At 42.4% G+C, this 19,101-nt stretch overlaps 1 protein-coding gene across 4 annotated transcripts in view; it reads left to right on the forward strand.

The window, feature by feature from the left end:
* BDNF (brain-derived neurotrophic factor) overlaps positions 1–18,701 on the forward strand; it is a 55,668-nt gene extending 36,967 nt beyond the window's left edge. For 2 of the 4 annotated variants that reach the window (XM_014953772.1, XM_014953771.1), the window contains exon 2: positions 17,721–18,701. In XM_014953772.1, coding sequence (XP_014809258.1) covers positions 17,742–18,482 — 741 coding nt within the window. In that variant the 5' untranslated portion in view covers positions 17,721–17,741 and the 3' untranslated portion in view covers positions 18,483–18,701. Of the gene's footprint in view, positions 1–2,451; positions 2,584–2,976; positions 3,060–16,180; positions 16,737–17,720 lie in introns of those variants that run through there. The other 2 variants (XM_014953769.1, XM_014953770.1) reach the window with 2 other exon arrangements.
* Positions 18,702–19,101: the final 400 nt, after the last annotated feature.

The raw sequence follows: 19,101 nt of genomic DNA on the forward strand, positions 1-19,101 counted from the left end.
CGGAGGGACGGCGTCGGTGGAATGCGGGGGACGCCCGGGCACCCTCGGCGGGATTCCGGTACCGGGGGGGTGAGGGGGTGGGGGTTCCGTTCTCCCGGTGGGGTGTCCGCGGCGGCGGGTGAGGGGGGAGGCTGGGTCTTGCCCTGGGGGTTTGGTGTGGAAAAACCCCCTCCAGCCAGGAGGGAGCTGCCCTTAGACGGTAAATTCGGTTGGCAAAGGTTTAATTGATTATTTCGAAGCCTTGCGCTATCCCACTGACTTTTATTTTTGGGTTTGGTGTTGTGGTTTGTTTTTGTTTTGGTTTTTTTTTCCTTTTATAGGACTAAAAGCACAAGGTGTTACAACTGTGGGCCACGCTTGCTTTGCTTGTTTATTTATAAGAGGTGCTATTGGTATCTTGGTTTGCACATTACGGTTAAAATATGTACTTTTCCTCTCAGTTTATTGTAGTTTGCTGTTCTGAGGTTATGACTATTGTGAGATCAATAGTCATTACTTATTTATGTTTCTAGTAACACAGTTCTAATGAATGCAAAGATTCTGTCCCGGCGATACATTTTTTTTATTATTATTGTGTTTGGGTTTTTTTTTTCTTTTCCTCAGCAAGTCTTTCTGAGATCTTTAATTCATGGTGTGATAAGTACATAAAATAAATGTCCTTGGTTGCCTTTAGATAGGAGCGAAGGGGCAGGCAACGAGCCGCCCGCTGGCAGGTGGGAGCAGCTTTGGCATCCCAAAGTTGGAGTGGCTGTTGGGCAGCAGAAGGTGAAGGGTTCCTTCCTGCACGTGGTAGGTTGTCTTCAAGGGAGAAGGTTGTCCTATCGGTTGTGTCAGGTAGCCCCTTGGTGCAAATCGATGGCTCTGCTGGCGGAGGAGGAGGGCTGCCTGCCAGCACTTAGGTGAAGACTCCATCCTGGTGATGGCCAGGAGTTGGTCTAGGTATGGAAGAAGGTAAGCAGAGAGGACGCTCTTGGGTCTGTCCGGGTTGTGAATCCTGGGGTTCGGCAGGTGAGGGGAGGTAGCAGCTGTCAGGGGGTGCTATGGCTCCCCACGTGTGGGGTGGCAGGGCTCTGGCTGTGTAAACAAACCCGGGGCGAGGGAAAGGGAGAAGGGCAAACTGTTCATGTTCTTCTGCCTGCTCCAAGGACGGTGCCATCCCTCACCCGGGTCTTGGGGAGAAGCGACAGCTCCGTTTCAACTCTTAAAATACCTTGAAGGAACTAGTAGATGTTTCAGCTATTTACCAGATACAGGAACCTTTCTGCAGGGCTCTGTAATTTGCAACAATTTTCTGCTGTAGTACTATCACTTAATGTTCAGCTTCACTGAGCCTCGGCTGGGAAAACCCATTTGTAAGTAGCGTGTGCCTTCTGTTCACATCGCCAGCGCTTTCTGCTTCCCAGAGCTGCAGGGTAGATCCTGTCGTTATATGGCTGCGAAATCAGGGTAAACCGGGTCAGAAGGATCAAGAAGGCTTTATCTGAATAATCCAGATGTAACAGTGGAGGAAAATGGGAAAGGACTTTTATCTTGGAGGGAGTGAGGCTAAACTGAAGAAAGTTTAATTTCAGGCAGCATGCTTTTGAAGGCGAAGGCATTATGCCGTAGTGTAGTGCTACAGGAGTACTACAATATGCTGGAATACTACGAAACGTAGCGCGCGCATGCGAAGGATTTTAAAGACTCATCAACGTGTGAAAGAATATAGAGGAAAATAAGGATCTGTGCTTTTTGCTTGCAAGCTTTGCTTATAGCAACAGTGCTGAGCTGCAGTTCAAAGTCCATGCAGTACCTGTAGCGCTTTCTGCAACTGTTACTCGGCAGTTAAAGTGAGGAAAACACAAGAAGCTGCATGTCTAGGTCGGGTAATAGTTCTCTGCCAGAGTGTAGGTATAAAAGCAGGTCACAAGGAACTCATGAGTAGGTGACCCACTCATTCCTTCTATGGGTATGGGTAAGCCTGCATGAAGAGGAGAAACAATTCACTCTGAATGAATTGTGTAGTAAGTGTGGTCTTATTTAAAAAAAAAAAAAGGTAGTATTTCCCATATCTCTCTTCCTGGTTTGTATAAAAGGCTGAAATGTTGTTCTAAGAATGTGTCCTGTGCCTACACTAGCAGTCTGATGTTAGGCATTGTGTGAATCGGTGGAGGCTCCACTAGAAGAGGATATATGCTTTTAATAGGCTAATTGCTGACTTGTCATGACCTGTTTTCAAGCATATGTTGTGAGTGCTTGGTTCCTGCTAAATAGCTAAAATGCTGCCTAATTAGGAAACTCTCAATCATTTCTGAGATCAGTTCATACGCTGGCATTCTTGGTAGTGCTTAGCTGTAAACACCCTTTAAAAGGAACCTTTTAAAAGCACTGAAGCGAAGCTATTTTTGTGTATTGCTGAAATGAAGTGGTAACTCCTCTTCATCACCACAAAGACTACTGTCTTAGGTTCCAGCTAGGAAGGTGCTGTGTGTAACAACTCTTTTGTTCCCTGTAGCACACTATGAGGAAACAGTACAGGTGTACACTGAGTGAGCTGCCTGATGCACAAGCTGGGATGAGGCTGCTAGGCTGTGCCCACTGTCGGTCAGTTCACAAATCTTACTGTTTCCCTTCCTTATCCATACCTATTATTCAGTCTTATCTTTGACTGTAAGTTGTTTGGGGCAGAGATCATCTTACCTGTCTTCCATTCTTGGTACCTGACAAGAACTTCTCAGTGCTCTTGTAATACAGACAATAAATAACAGATTTTGCTATGCAGTGTATACAGGGAACTTGGCCATGGTGCCTTAAACTCACTTGTTATCAACATAAGTCCTTATGCTGCTTGATTTGGAAACGCTGGAATATACAGTAACAGAAGAATAAAATACTTTAATTTTGGAGATATGCGTGGGAGTTAATAGGGTAACCATTATACTATGGCCCATGTCCTCTGATACAATCTTACAATGGCCGTGTTGCTTATAATTCCAGCCTCTGAGAAGTCCAATGAGGAATGCTGTTTGCAGGAGCTGTCTGTGCACAACAGGACAAACAGTCACGTGCATAAAGAAAGGGTAGGTGATCTGTAGGGTCAGGCTCATATTTTTCTCCTTTTCAACATTTGGGACCTAATTATCAGGCAATTATCATAGACTGGTGGGGTTCAACTGTCACACCCAACAGTAAAAATCAACATGGAGCAGTCTGGAATACCGAAGATGCTATGGATTTGACTGAAGAGGCAACAGTCTTACCAAAAAAGCCAGCCTTATCCCAAGCATAATTTCTACCCTTTATAAGTTGTGAACAGAGGGTTGGCTGGGGTGATGCTGATTTGATGTGATTGTAATCCTTCAGTAAAACTGATACTAGTGGTAGCAGAACGTCCCATTACAGCATAATTTAGGCATCACAAATGGCTACAGCTGTCTGAAGATGAGTACCATGGACAACCAGAGGAAGCAAAAGGAAACTTCATTTAGTGAATTTTCATGCCCCAATGACAGCTGCCATAAGGCTGTAGCAGTTGTATACTTTCCTGGGTAAGAATATTGTATCTTTCAGAGAAGTCATTTTTCGAAACCAGTTAATTAGGACAGTTATTTCTGGCCGTGGCATTTGTACAGAACAGAAGGCATGATTGTTCTTATGTTTGTTTCTCCGAGTCCTTTGATCGACTAGAAGCTCTCGATGCTTTACGCTATAAATTACCTCAATACTTTGGCAGTTCACTTCTTTTCTTGTGTACTTGGTTAGGAAAATGCAGAAATCCTTGTGACTCAGCTTCAGACTACTATAAATTATGAAGAAATGGGGGAGGGGGGTCACATTTCAAATTAGGAAAGGCAATTCTAGGAGGATGGGAGGAATACTGGTTGCTAAATTTGAGATAAGCATCTCTTGGTATCTCAAAATCTGAGCAGCTACCGCCACCTAGAGATGCACGAACCGAACACATCGCTATGGCTGGCTCTTGCAGATGAGGCTGGACAATTAAAACGAGTGAGGCTGCTAATCCCAATCCTTCCTGCTCTGCAGCAGTAAATCTAGTGTGTGCACGCGGGCTTTATTTAACCCTGTCACTGAGGTGGTACCCGCAAATTCTGTTTTAGCAATGCAGGTAACTAATCTTTATACAGTCTCCCTTGTCTGGCTCAAAGAGGTAAATAAGAAGGATCGCTTTCATTTGCTGACTGAACTTTAAACTGCACCTAAAGAAATATTTGCAAGTCAAATTTATACTGGTTTGTTACAGCTGTCGGTGAGACTTGATAGTGTGTCCAAAGCTTGCACCAAAAAAAGTGCAATGTAGAACAAGTCCCTTGAGGATTTGAGTTGGGCTGGGGGTGCGTGCGTGCCCCCACCCTGGCATTGAAGTCTGCTTGGTAGGGGTTGTCCTTTAGTAGGTATTTCATGGAACAGGAAAAAAAGATCTGATTTTCTTAATGTATTGACTCAGTAGCCGTTAGCTTGGTTTCACTAGAAACAGGATTTTCCCAATTTCAAAATTAAGTATTGAAGTTAAAGTGGATGTGTTCATATCTGCCCCTTGATTCTTAGGATGTAGTTTCCTGATTTGTTTTGAGCTCATAACTTTTGATTTTTGTTTTGTACTTCTTTTTATGTCTTTGGCCATAGCAGGTTCTTGCTCTGCTTTTGGGAGAAAAGACTAAGCACTGTTGTCTATTTAATTTGTGAGGAACCACTTATAAAGAGAAACAATGTGTCTTTTTTTTACCCACTGAACTCATAATTGCAAGTACAATTATTCTGTTTGACTCTTACAGACACAGTACATTTTGGGGGCTTTTATAATAACTACTAGTTTATGGCTATCAAATGCCCAGTGGAATAAGAAACCCAACACAACTAAACCTCAGAGTTAAGAACTTCCATCTCTCAACCTTGAAAATGCAAGCCATGAGTTGATGGCATGTACTCTCTATCTTTCCAGGTTATAGTTTTGATAATTTCTTAAAATATTTAAATCTGTCAGTGCAAAGTATATCGGGATGAGTGCTTGATGTATAGCTTCTGAGGGACTAGTTTTTCCGGGGGAAAACTGAGGAGCTGTGATACTGGAGCATTTGCTGTTCAAGTCAGGAGGCAACTGCAGACTGGTTATACCCTAGGGTGTATGAGAGAGCTGTTGTACCAAGCTAGTGTTTGAAAAACTACCCTTGGCTCACCTGGAGTTCCTCATCTAACCTCAGCCTTTCTGGTACTTGCAATGGGCTACAGGTAGGCTGGTAGTCCCTTGTGTGAATGTATCATAGCAGGAGGACTATGGAAAAGGATCAAACTTGCTGAAGTCTCGAGCAAGATGCTGTTACATGCTCTTTATTAACTCAACATGCAAAAGACTTGGAGCATGTTGCTGCAGTTAAGGCTGTAACATTAAGAACAGGACTAAGTCCTTCCTTTTTTTTTTTTTCCTCCCCTTCCCCCAGAATCCTGTAGTACATATTTTACAAAAGAGTGTTAATCTTGTGCCAATTCTAGTGCATGTTTTGCCTTATCTAATGTGATCAAAACACTGCTTTCTTTAAACATAACAGCTCCTGGAGAAATGCAGCCTTTTCTACATCAAAGAATTAAAGGTTATGATCTCTGGATTCCTTAGTCCGTTATGCCATTTACTTTCGAAGCTTGGTTCAACATTTAGTATCCATATGGTTTAGTTTACCCTTCTTTACACTGGCCATGGTGCTCTCGGTGAGCGTTTAATACTTGATATACTGAGATGAAAAGAAATGAAATCTAAACTTTATTCAAGGGCTGGATTAGTAAGTAAACCAACCTCCCCTTAGTCATAGCTGTCACCGAACTACAGAAATGTATGGACACTGTTGGGATGAGCGACAGGACTTGTTTTGTGGTATTTCTAGATAATTGTGCCTGCTGGCTGCCTGCATTAAGACTTGGATCTTCACTTGCTATTTACATTCCTTTTGAGTTGATAATCCAGTTTGACTGAGCTGTAAATGCCAAGAGAGAAATGCTATTTGATAGAATTTGTACTGAAAGCCAGTGTGAGTCCAAGGGGGGAAGCAAATCCACTAACAAGTTCAAGCTGGCAAGGGTAACTTAACCAGAGCCTCTGCCAGGAAACTGTGGTGAACTATGAATTTGCTGCTGAACGTCATGACCGCCCTTTATCTTTATAATGGGTTGAACCAAAACTAGAAATAAACACATCTGAAGTTCTCCATTTTTGCTCTTCCAGATATAAACATTACAGTTTATGTCAATGTCATAGGTTTTGGTTTGGTTTTGGTTTTTTGTTGTTGTTGTGGTGTTTTTTTTTTTTTGTTGGCAGCTAATGTCCACAGACTGGTGAAGAAGGATTGTTTTTATTTTATGGAAGGCAAAGAAGGATGTTTCATGTCTCATTACAACAGCAGGGTACTTACTGCTATGGTGTTGGCAAGTTGCTGCCAATTAAATGGTGCAAAGAGAGGATAAGCAAGTGCTTCTTTACATTTTCTTGCAGAAATAGGAATTTTGCGTAATGATTAGCAAAAGAATATCTGAAAATGAGTTTTCCTCTTAAAAGCTAACGATTTGTATCTGAATTTAAAATAAAGAACAAACCTGCCTGCCATGGAAGACTCATTTTAAGTCCTTTCCTCTCTCTATTTTGCACTAGTGATTCATATCTGCTGCCCCCAGTGCAAAACTTTTCTGCCATTGTAACTGCAAAAGTAGCGCAATTAACAAGGATGTTGCAAAGGATGAGTCAATTCCACATGCTTCCATTAAAAAAAACCCCAAAACCACCAAAAAAACCAACCAAACAAAAAATCCCAGCAGAAATAAGATGTAAGCAGCTACTCAGATGTCTATGCCTTCAAAGAAGTCTGTCTTCTAGTTTGACGAACCTAGATCTTGAATTCCATAATCCTCAGGCATGAAGTCATATCACCTAGTCCTTCATCAGTTTTGTTCAACACCAATACTGTATATTTTTTCCTTGCTCTGATTCCTGTAACTGTTATGAAAATCATAGAATCCTATGCTTGGAAATACCAGAAATCATTTCCCCTGCCTCTAGCTAATGGGAGGACAGCTATGCAATGAGAGCTAGAAAACGCAATAAATAACTTCCATGTCCACTTGAAATTGAACACTTTGGAGCAAGTCTTCAGTTGCAGAGCGCCACCAGACCTGTTAGTATTCAAGCTGTACTCACTAGAAAATGACTGCAGGGGAACTGCTGATAGTCTGTGTGTCTTGTAATTAGTCATGTTCAGGCATACTTCAAAAGGTGATCTGTAGTTTTGTTGAAGACAGTGCTGAGCCGTTTGTGTTTTTAACAAAAAGATGCATCTGTGGAGATGCATTGAGGGGGGAAAAATTGAACAGAACTTAGTCATCTCTTTCGTTTTTTTGATAGGGGTGATGCTGCTACACTTCATCTCCTGTAAGGCCTGAGCATTCATATTATGAGAAGGCATTGCCTTGTTTTCCATTTTATACAAATTAAGGCTGACCTTTGGTCCCTGGCTGGTTTGTGTTTATGGGGCTGGTAAATACCTACTCATGCAGTAGTAGTACTCCATGGGAACAGGTCTTTCCCAAATTTCATAGCAGATTTGCTGTGGGTAAAAGCGGCCTCTGGATGAGACAGGAAGTTGCGTTGTATTTCAGATCAAACCTCCTTGAGGTTTTAATGGTGGAGAATGTTTCTATTTTAACACTAAGTTTTGCTTTTCTTGTTGTTCTTCGTTATATAATGGTTGAGCCCACAAATTAGAAGCATGAGGCTAAAAGCTGAAGAATGAAGGAAGAAACAGAAAGCCATATGGCAATAGCAGGAGGTCCTGCCACCCCACCTTAGGCTCGTGACAACATGCCCTACATTTAACCTACAGTCAGGAACTAATTAACAACACAGATGGAAGTGAGCTAGCATATGTATTCAAAATAATACCCCTAAGGTTTTAATCAGCTGCCCTGCCTCTTTCTGGGTTAGGCATCCAAGTTACCATAGGGAGATTTGCAAAATACGTGAATGATAGCCATGGTTGAGGCAGCTTTGTGTAGTGGCTGAAGTGAGCGGAGGAGAACGGGGACTCCCCTCGTCTCCTCTGGCTCGGCACTGACTTGCTGGGCAGTGTGGGGTAAATGGTTTAAAGGTCCTACCAGAAGGAAAATGGGATTTCTGGTGTGGTTCCTTGTCACCTAAGGATGTTGAGATTCAGTGTTTGCAAAGCACTTTGCGAACTTTGGTAGTGTATTCCCCAAGAAATGTTGTACAAATGGAGTCACAGCAGCATAAGTACCAGGCTTCTGCCTCACTACTTCCAACTGAGTTTTTTCCTCTCTAGAACTACTAATTAATTCTGATAAGACAGCTCTACATTTCATTTTGAATAGGATGGTGACTTCTAGATAATATATTGTGTTGTGCAGAAATTTGGGAGAGGGAGAACGCTCAGCTGTTTTCAACAGACTAATTGGGTAATTTAACATTTCTTGCTTTAACTTTCTCTTTCTTCCCCCCACCCCCGGCTATCTGAAGAGAAAGAGGCTCTCCTTCCCTGCAGGGCGGTAGGATCCACTTATGTGAAGGGATAGGTATTGAAGTTTTTCTAGAGAGGCATTTAATGACTGAGATCCCATACGCAAACCTACCCTTTGGAGCGTGAGGGCTTTCTCTTACTGTGAGAGCAGTACGCTGGCAGCAAAGCCCCTTCCTTCACCTGGGGGGTGTGTGCATGAAACAAGACACGAAAGCGCAGAGTGGAGGAAAGTTAGGTGGTGTTGGGCTGGATTTTGCATACTTCTGTTTATAGGCATGTCTGGGCTATTTATGTGCTTATATCGGTGGGGGGAAGGGAGGAGATAGACTGCACACCTAGAAAGCTTTTTTTTTTTTTTTCCTTCCTCTTTAAACTGTATTTATTGCCAAATATCGCTCAGGAGTCCTGAGCATGAGGAAGCTGTTTTGCTGAAACCTGTCACATTTTGTTCTGATCCAGCTATTAGCTATAGTTTAGGTGTTTGCCCCAACTGATCTTATGACCATGTAAGTACTGGGCCACTTTCACAGCTGGTATAAATCTGTGAACAGAGCATTATGGGTTTACACCAGGCAGTGGCTGTCCACCAGAATTGGGTCCACTGGAAGGTACTGCGTCAATGAACTTCAACAGTATTTGTGGAAATAATTTCCCATGATGCCACAATCTTGAGTTATAGCTGGTGGCAAGTATGAAAAGTCATGAACCAGGTAAACTACATTTTTAATTGGGGAGAGGAAGGACCCGATGCCTGTGCAATTCACAGATATCGCAGTAATGCTCCTCTGTGAAAGAAATTACACCATTATACAACTAGGAGAAGGCAGGAGCCTGAAAAGTAATTTATCCTGTAGGGCTGCAGGTTTTTCTTTATGTTCCATTAAATGCTCATACCTTGAGCAGTGCAACTAATGAAGAATGTTTTCAGATACTTGTATCTTTGCCAGATGTACCTCCTCACCCCTTCTAATAACTCCAAACCCTCTTCATCTATGGAGCTTATGAAATCAAACAATACACAGTGTTGTAAGTGGGTAAGTATGTACACTGTTTTTTGCCTGACTAAGGATGGAGGGGAGGAGAGCTTATTTGGGTGGCTCTTGGTTACTTGCATGCCAGTTACAACACATGACCATGGGAATAATGTTGTTGGTGAAACTTGTATCCCTCAACTGAATCTGGTTGAAGTTAGCCCCCAAATTTTGAAGACGGAGAACTAGGCATAGTGATTGGAAAAGTCTTGTTTCAACATGAAACGGCTTAGGTGGTGAGGGGAAAAATAGCTAAAAACTTTAATGCTTTGAAATCTGTCATGTGCTCCATTGTCGTAGTAAAATATCAGTGGTGAAAGAGCACTTCTGGCCAAAGTGTTTTCAATACAGTGATATTAACATATTACCATAGTTTTCTAACAGTGTTATCTCCAAAGATAAAGCCATTGTCACAGCAGGACGCATGTAGGGCTGGCTGCCCAGTGAGATGGGTTAGATTCCTAATGAGTACATCCTTGTTAAATACAAATTCCTCATTATTCCATTAATGTAGGTGGCTTTGCCAACTTACAAACTTCTGCTCCGGCTGTTCCCATGTAATATTGGACTTGAATACTCCCAGAAGCTGCTCTGGTACCTCAGTGCAAGCTTTTATCCCTTGCCCCATCTATAGAAAGTATTTCCACGGAGATGCCGTGCTAGCGACTGGACTGAGCATGTGTTGGGAGAAATCCACACACGAGGGCGGGCAGCCAAAAGATGACTGATAACAACCACTGGCAAATGCAGGCATATTGTTAATACCTGTCAGGGCTCTGACAACAGGCATTTCCAGTTTCTGGTTCATGCACACCACAACGTACTGATCTGCTTCATTTCAAGGACTGACTATGGCTAAAAGCAAGGTATTCTCTTACAGCAATGCCACACACAGTCAGGGTCTCAGCAAAGGTAAGAGCCTCTCAACAAATGGGTATAGCCCTTGCTCTCCTCCCTTACCCCGGAGAAAGCACTGCCTGCCCAAACCATGGGTAACTGTTCCGTCTGATGCTTATGCTTTTTAACCATTGATTTTCCTTGGCTAAGCTTCACTTAACGTTCCTGTTGAGTGCATAATGTTCTATAGGTCCTAGGAAGCTTGCCACTTGCAGCAGAACCGATGGGTGCGTGGGATGTTTTACATGCTGTTCAATAGTTTATAGGCACTCGTAAGATCCAAGCTCAACTGGTACAGCAGCTTCTGGGCTGTTCCAGGGCTGCTGGACACATGTCACAGTACAAGGGATCCAACTCACACTAGTTTGCACGCAACGTGCTCCGTTCTGTTCCTGCTCTCGGGTGCCAATTATCCTTGACTTCAGTGGGAGCTTCATGTGTGTACTTGGCAGGACAGCTTAGTCCTGTGACGATTCAGCACAGTATTTCATACCAAAGAACCATCGTGAAATAGAAGACAAACCACAGATGCTGCTCAGAGGTCTGAGGTTCTGCCCTAAGGTTCTTCTGAGCACAGGTTGAATTAGCTTTATATAGAGCTCTAGTGGCTATCAAAGCAAATGATTTTGGAGAACTGTAATTATCTGTTCCTATGGAGGAACCAGATAGTATCTTGGCAAGGAAGAATTATTTCATGGAATGGTTTTGTGGTTGTTTTTCTTGTTTTGGGGTGTGTGTGTGTTAGGTAGCCTGTTCTATATGTGAACTTTTCTTTCACAGAGGTTGCATAATGTTACTTCTGAATGAACACGCTAATGGCATGAAGGTATCTTGACAAACGCTCTAAAACAAATTAATGCGGTTTTCTAAACCTGATGCCAAGTTTGAAATCGAAATTTGCGAACGCTTAGGTTTTAGGCTTGGAAGTCATGTCCTTACTGTACATTACTTCTGGCATGCCAACAAGAGTATGGCATATTACCCTACCCGTGATACTCCTAAGGAGCAAAAATAAACCTGCTGGTAGTGCTTTCCTTTGAGAGGGACTTTCACTGCATACCTTGGTATTTCAACATGGAATTTTGGCCAAAAAAAAAAAATGTTTTGGTAAAACATACCGCGTTTGATATGTCTAGTGGCGTGCACTGCCACTGAGTTTGGAGCTGAGTTTCTTTGTTTACAGCAGGGATGACAAAGCCCTGTGCAGTCTGAGTGCCCCGTGCGCAGGGTGCTGTGCAAACAGCTGGAAAGGCAGTATGTGTGTCACTCGCTCAACAATCGCTTCCCATCGTAAAAGTATAAAAATAGTGCACATCTGTTCTTTTCCATGGGTGTTTTCGCTCTGAAAGCTCTGATACCATCTGTGAATCTGGCCTGCTATTCCTTCACTTGCACGTACTGCCAAAACTCATCCTGCCTGTTTCCTGGTATGGGTAGAATGGGTCTGAGATCCATCCTACTGGGAACTCCTCATAGTCCTGAACTTGGCCAGTCTAAGTAGAGGAATGCTTGTAATGAGGAGACTGTATGGTCTGTGCCCATTAGAGTGGCTGAATTATCTTTCTGAGAGCTTTGAAGCAAGTGTACCCTTTGCAGGGCTGTTTGAGTGTCCAGAAAGGTACGGTGAAAGTTTACAGGAAACTGATGCAGAACTCTGTGAAAGATTCGGGATGTAATGTCATGGCATTATTATTTTGCCATTATTTTCTTTGAGTTCTTTCCCACCTCTGGTTGACAGGAGAAGTTGTGATTTTTGTATGCGCTGGAGAGAGTCTCTGATAAAACCTTGGAACCCCACAAAAACTCCTTGTAGTGTTTTAAACAGATGCATACTTCTCCAGAGCCCATGTAGGCATTGCTGGAGTTTCTTCGTTGTCGGAAGCTGTACCATAGGCAATATTTAGCAACATAAGATGAAAGAAAATTTCTTATGTTAAAAGTTGTAGTTTACAAACTGCTTGTAAATTTGCTTGCAATTTATCTTAGTCTTCAGAACGGTTCTTCGTCTCTGCCATCTCTGGCATTATGGCTAAGTAGATTTTATTACCTCAGGGAAAACCAACATGAGAGAATAAAAATAAAATGGGTTTCTTCTTCCTGACATGAAGAACCAACTTACAAGAATACAAATTGGGTGTGGGTGTGCGTGTGTATGTATTGGGGGGGAGGGCGCTTTATTTTCAGTAATAAAAAGTAATTATATAGTTTGCATAAATAGCCGCAGGGATAACCAGAGTGCGTCAGACATCCAGTTATGCATGTGTTAAAGGTTAATACTATTTGTTCTCAGTACATTTAGTCTTTGCAAATCATGTGCTGACATGCATCCCATTTTGGTATCTGTTCACACACTCCGGTAATGATGCGTAGAGCAGGAACTCATGCCTGTGCCATTCAGTACTATTTAGTAAATTGAACTTTTGTATAAAGGTCTTAGAAAATGGCAAGGCAGAAAATGAATGTCTTCTTGCTGCTAATTTTATCTTCCACCACACACTCCTTTCTGGAGATTAAAGCATTATGAATCTATTCACTACTGAAAGCTATTTCAACTTTCATAGCACATATCAGGATGCAGAAAGCAAGTACATGTTCACAGCTGTTCCTCGGGTCTCTCTGCTGGAAATACAACCTGTTAAGCTGCTACGTTTCTGCTTAAAATAATGAAATAAAACAATTAACTGGTGAATCCTCATTAAATACAAATACTGAAATAAATAGTACAGCTAGGTAATTGACTGCATATGTAAACTAGCTGTAGATAATTGACATGACCTTCATTTAACGAGCCTCCTTCCCATTAGTGGAGACGACCGCCACAATTATGTGCCCTTATTCTAGCAGTAATTGTATGGACTTTATTGAAGTACAAACTAGGTCACGTCTTCCCGAGATCTGGTCCATGGTGGGTGACCTCTTTTCATTGCTTCAGCTTTGCTGTGCTGCATGGGAGAAGGAAGGATGGTCTTGCAGGCATGAGAATGGATGTTGTTCGGGAAACGAGTCTCAAATGTTATTTCTGACAGAGACGTCTTGCCTGACCTGAGGGAGTAGTTTAAGGCTAGGTCTCAAGGAGTCTAGCATACATCTATTTTAAATAGCTTACATCTATTTTATACAAGTTAGTAGGTGTATACAACAGTCTGTGGGACAGCAACTGAATGAAGATTCCCTCGTCTAGAGAAGTCTTTGATCTTTTATGCCTAGTGACATAGCTGAACAGGGGGACTGCAAAAGCTGTAGCCTTTGGTTGTCATTCCTGGAAGGCGGGGAGTAGAGACCTAAACCTCCTACAGCTGAGAAGGGAGGGGATGGATGTGTGGAAGGACTATAGATTGAAGCTATATCATTAGTCAATTTATTTGGATTTTTCTAGCTGCATGTCTATCTAAAAGCAGCTGTGAGTACTCTGGCTGGCATCCAGCTGTATTTACGCCCTCGGAACCTGTGGTGTCAGTCAGGTCACTCCAGTTAAGAAATACTCAGCACTGGTGAGCCTCTGTGGGAAATAATTGCTCAGTCTGCCAGGGTAGCATCAGGCATGGGTGTACAGGAGTGCTGAGCTATCTCCATGCAAAGCCTTGTAAGGGTGGAGGAGCCCAGCATGGAAAGGAGCAGCACCTTGCTCAGCAGTAGCATATTGGGAAAACAGGAAAATACAGCTTTCTCCCATGTTTCCACCCTGGTTCCGCTGCCATGCAGGGTGACACGGTGACTTCGTCATAATTGGAAGGCTGTGCATAATCTGTTAGTGTTTGGGGTTTACAAGTCAGTTATTGTAGCAGGAGAGGTGGCATCTTTAATCTTTGCAGTATAATGAAAGGATGAGAGTTGGGGAGCAGAGGAAAAGGACTGGAACCTGCCATCCAAAGTGTTTCCAGTGACCTTTTTTGTGCTGTGTTGGGATATTAATTCTGCCTCACTAAGTAAGAGATGAACCATGCGTTCATGAATCAGTTCAAAAGTAGCAGAAAGGTTGTGTGTTTCTACCTGTGGAGTGAGATTTAAATTATTCTGCTATACCATATTAAACTAGAAGATTTTGAGCAGCTGCTACTAGAAATTGCTATGGCCTCTAAGATGGAGATATTTCTTAGGTGTTAAAATATTACTTCCTCATATTAAATCACTTGATATCATTTTTCTGCCAAAGACAAGGCCTGTGTATATTGCTCAAGTCACTGTCAAGATAGAGAGAAGAATCTCTTCATGTCCTGCTTGCACATATTCGGCTTAGTCTGGGACACATTTACAAAAAAGTAGATGTTTGATCTGTGCTTGCTAGCAATATTCTATGTGTCTGTGCTGCTAAAGCTTAATTTAACATACTCTTCTACTGTTATAAACATGGGGAAAAGGGGTGGCTTTTAGGGGGACATATTTTCTTGTGTATTATCCGTATGTTATGTGGATAATGGCTGTCTTCAAGTTGTTGTTTATCACATCCTCGTTGTACGCTCTTTCTTTCTACTCCAGAAAATAGTGGCAGTTGTATGTCATTGGGTGGGATGTAAACTGATCAAGGTTGACAGCAGTTTCCTTCCGAAATGGAAAGCAAAATTGATTAAGGAAGATTAATTTAACATGAGATATAAAGTACTGTTAGATTTGGTGACCAACCAGCCATTGGTGGAGGATGCTGAGTGCTTATTGAAGTCAATTGGTGAGGTTTCTCTGCATCTCTCTGTCCTCTGGTCATTCTTCTTGTAAGAAAAATCTATGAAAACCAAGTTGCAGGTCCACTATTCTATTTATTTCACATCCCTCCAAGTTCATTGCTGCCATGTGAAGTAAGCAGCCCAAAGACAATAGTGAAGGACGTGGCCTGGTCCAGGAATTCTTCCATCCTTTGTTCACCTACCTAAACTGAAAAGCAAAGGTTCAGCCTCCAACTGATGTACTTAGCTGATGGGTGCAAGCTTCTCCTTCTCTGTTTTGTGCTTCTCTTGGTGCCTCTTGTGTTGTCCGCTCTCTTTTTGCCCTGGAAGTCCTTTTGGGGTACTACGTGCTCAGACAGATTTTGTCCTCCGGAGTCAAGATATTGGCTGGGACCTCTGGGCACTACTCTAATAAAAATAACAGGAACTTGATTAGGAGCCAGAAGATCTGCGTTCTGTTCGCTGCTCTGGTGGTCACAAACTGTGATGTGGGTGTTTGGGTTTTTTTCCTTTTAAGTTTTACATAAAACAATTCTCAGAAGAGGGAGTGTATGAATATTATTAATTTTGTTGCCTGTCCCACTGGCTCTGCATTTGTATGCTAGCTGAACCACTTCTTCTCCCTCTTGTCTTGTCTCCCCTTGTTTGATAAAGGAAGACTGATAACCTTCTTTCTTGTGTCGTAAATCATCTCTTCAGTGTCTCTCTTCCTCCCCTTGGAGGAAGAAATCTGGTATTACTCCTTATAGAATGTTTTTAAAATCCTAGGATGAAAAAAATCTCCAAAATATTAATGTTCTGCATGGTTAGAGCAAACACTGTGTTCCTGTGAGTCACAGATGTCAGATTTGTTTAATCTTAATAAATCTATGCCACAATAACACTTTTAAACAGGAAGAGGGATGGAGGGATGAAGGAAGAGTGGTGCTGGCATAGAGAGGATTCTTAGCCAGAGTCTTGTTTAGTTGGGGGGCACGGACACAAACCCAAACACTTCCCACCCCTCGACTTCATTAAGTAAACTTTGAGACCTACATTTTGGGCACTGCCTTTCTAGTACATATTTCATTTTCTTTGTATGTTTTATGATAGATTGTCTTTCCATGTTCGAGTCTTAAGAGTAATAGTTTCCCACAGCATATTTGCAGGAGATGAAGTAAGGCTTTTTACATAGCACCCTGTTGGCAAACAGAAATAGCATTTACTCCAATGAGCGCTGCCAAGTATGAGGTACTTCCGAATGAACTTCAAAAGCTCTGAAACAAGCATTAGCTGCTGCTTCAAAAATGTGAACAATGCCATTGCTTTCTAGCAAGCAGAACTGGTGAGAGCGGGGATCGGAAGGAGGAAAAATAACAACTGGATGTGATGGATGTTATAGTAGCACTTGGGATCAGACAGAAAGCATAACTCTCTGTCACAGGCGGATTTTGGGGGGGGTGTGTATAATAGTACCTAAAGGTGTTCTCTGCACTTGAGGAGGAAAGAGTTTCCAACCTGAGGAACATAGTCTATGGAGACTCAGCAAAGTGCTTGGGAAGGAGCAGTCATACAAGCCCAAGCTGTTGGGAGTGCTGATAGGAGTGAGTTGTGCTGATTCCAAGCCTGGTGAGGAGTTTTCTTACCAGCACCCTTTCCAGGTACTGCCGTGCTCAATGAGGGCTGAGCTAAGCATGCATATAAGCCTCAAAGCATGGCCCAGAACATACGCAAGAACTTACAGCAGAATGTGAGAGAAACAGGCAAAATGCTAAGTTTCAGGTTGGCAGTAGAGCTGGTTGTGCTGCTGGTTTTCATGCTGGGTTCTGGCCTCTAAGTGGGTTTAAATAGATGCTTTGCCCCCTTGAGAACAGGAAGTATGGGGCTCTGGGAAAGTAGAGTACAGTGGTTCTGGTGCTGTCATTTCAGTCTAGCTCTTACCAGCTCTGTGATCCAGCAGGTCCCTCCATGGCATTCACATGATGCAAGCGATCTGTACAGCTCAAATTTAGTACACTACCCTTGACAATTTTCTCATTCTATATTTATGTGTACATATCTTCTACTTTTAGATGACCTGCTGAGACCTCAGAATTTGTATGGCCTATTCCTGTGTTTTGAAGGTTGCTTTCCAAAAAACAGATGCGATTTATCCTGGGGCTGCTCAGTCGTCTTGAGGATAGAAGGATGAAATATTTTTGGCATAGAGAGATCTTAAAAATCAAATATTTGCATTTGCACTTGAAATGGAAGTCTTGCCTTTCACACTTCCAAAGCTGTCTTTTACTGCTGCATGTTGCATTGCTAAACAGCAGTTTTGCTTCTGCTGTTACTTGAAGTAGTGAATAAATAAGGGGTCCACAAAGTATCTAATCTAATACTTACTACAGAAAGACTTTGGCATGTAAGAACTCGGACTTGCTGGTGTCAGTGTTGCCTAAGCTTCGGCATATGCTTTATCTGAAGCTCTAAATCAAAGAACCCCCTTGTACAAGGGTATGCTTTATCACCAGCAGTGGGTTGAGGCAGCATGCAGCAGATTTCTGCTGAAAATGCACAACGTCTCACAACAGCTCAGGTGAACTTTTATTACTACGTCCCTTTTAAACTAAATTATTTTTTTTTCTTGTTCTTGTCCTTAACAGTTCCACCAAGTGAGAAGAGTGATGACCATCCTTTTCCTTACTATGGTTATCTCATACTTCAGTTGCATGAAAGCTGCCCCGATGAAAGAAGCTAGTGTAAGAGGACAAGGCAGCTTGGCTTACCCAGGTCTTCGGACCCATGGGACTCTTGAGAGCCTAAACGGGCCCAACGCTGGTTCAAGAGGACTGACGTCGCTGGCGGACACTTTTGAACATGTCATAGAGGAGCTCCTAGATGAGGACCAGGACATCCAGCCCAGCGAGGAAAACAAGGATGCAGACTTGTACACATCCCGAGTCATGCTAAGCAGTCAAGTGCCTTTGGAACCCCCGCTGCTCTTTCTCCTCGAGGAGTACAAAAACTACTTGGATGCTGCAAACATGTCCATGAGGGTCCGGCGCCACTCCGACCCAGCTCGCCGCGGGGAACTGAGCGTGTGTGACAGCACGAGCGAGTGGGTGACGGCGGCAGAGAAAAAGACTGCAGTGGACATGTCCGGGGCGACTGTAACAGTCCTGGAAAAAGTCCCGGTACCCAAAGGCCAACTGAAGCAATACTTCTACGAGACCAAATGCAACCCCAAGGGGTACACAAAGGAGGGCTGCAGGGGCATAGACAAGAGGCACTGGAACTCCCAGTGCCGAACTACCCAGTCTTACGTGAGAGCTCTCACCATGGATAATAAAAAGAGAGTTGGCTGGCGCTTTATAAGAATAGACACTTCCTGTGTATGTACATTAACCATTAAAAGGGGAAGATAGTGGATTCGTGTTGTATAGATTATATTGAGACAAAATTATCTATTTGTATATATACATAACAGGGTAAATTATTCAGTAAAAAATTAATTTTATGGACTGCATGTATAACTGAAGTTTATACAGTACAGTGGTTCCACAATCTATTTATTGAACATATCCATGACCTGAAGGGGAACAAAAGTCATTTGCGCACAAGTTTAAAAAAAAGAAAAAAAAAAAGAAAAAAAAAAAGAAAAACAATCCTTTCTATATTTAACAGGAAAATTACGTTGTAGTTTTGTCAAGTTCCTATTGCTCTTGGCATATAAATAAAGAAGTATCTGAATAACAAAAAGACATCTTCAACAAACTATGTGCCTGACTACCAATCCTTACCTCCCTCGCTTGGGAAGCCATCCCGTATTTATTCTGCAAGTAAAAGTCTGCATTACATTCCTCGATAACATTGTGGTTTGTCGCCGTTGCCAAGAATTGAAAATATAAAAAGTTAAAAAAAAGAATAAAATTGCATGCTGCTTCAATTGTGAATTGATGATAAACTGTCCTCTTTCAGAAAAATAAATTGAACCAAAACATTCCGTTTACATTTTAGACAGTAAGTATCTTTATTCCTGTTAGT

This window comes from Calidris pugnax, unplaced genomic scaffold, assembly GCF_001431845.1.
Source record: "Calidris pugnax isolate Ruff unplaced genomic scaffold, ASM143184v1 scaffold268, whole genome shotgun sequence".
Taxonomy (NCBI): domain Eukaryota; kingdom Metazoa; phylum Chordata; class Aves; order Charadriiformes; family Scolopacidae; genus Calidris; species Calidris pugnax.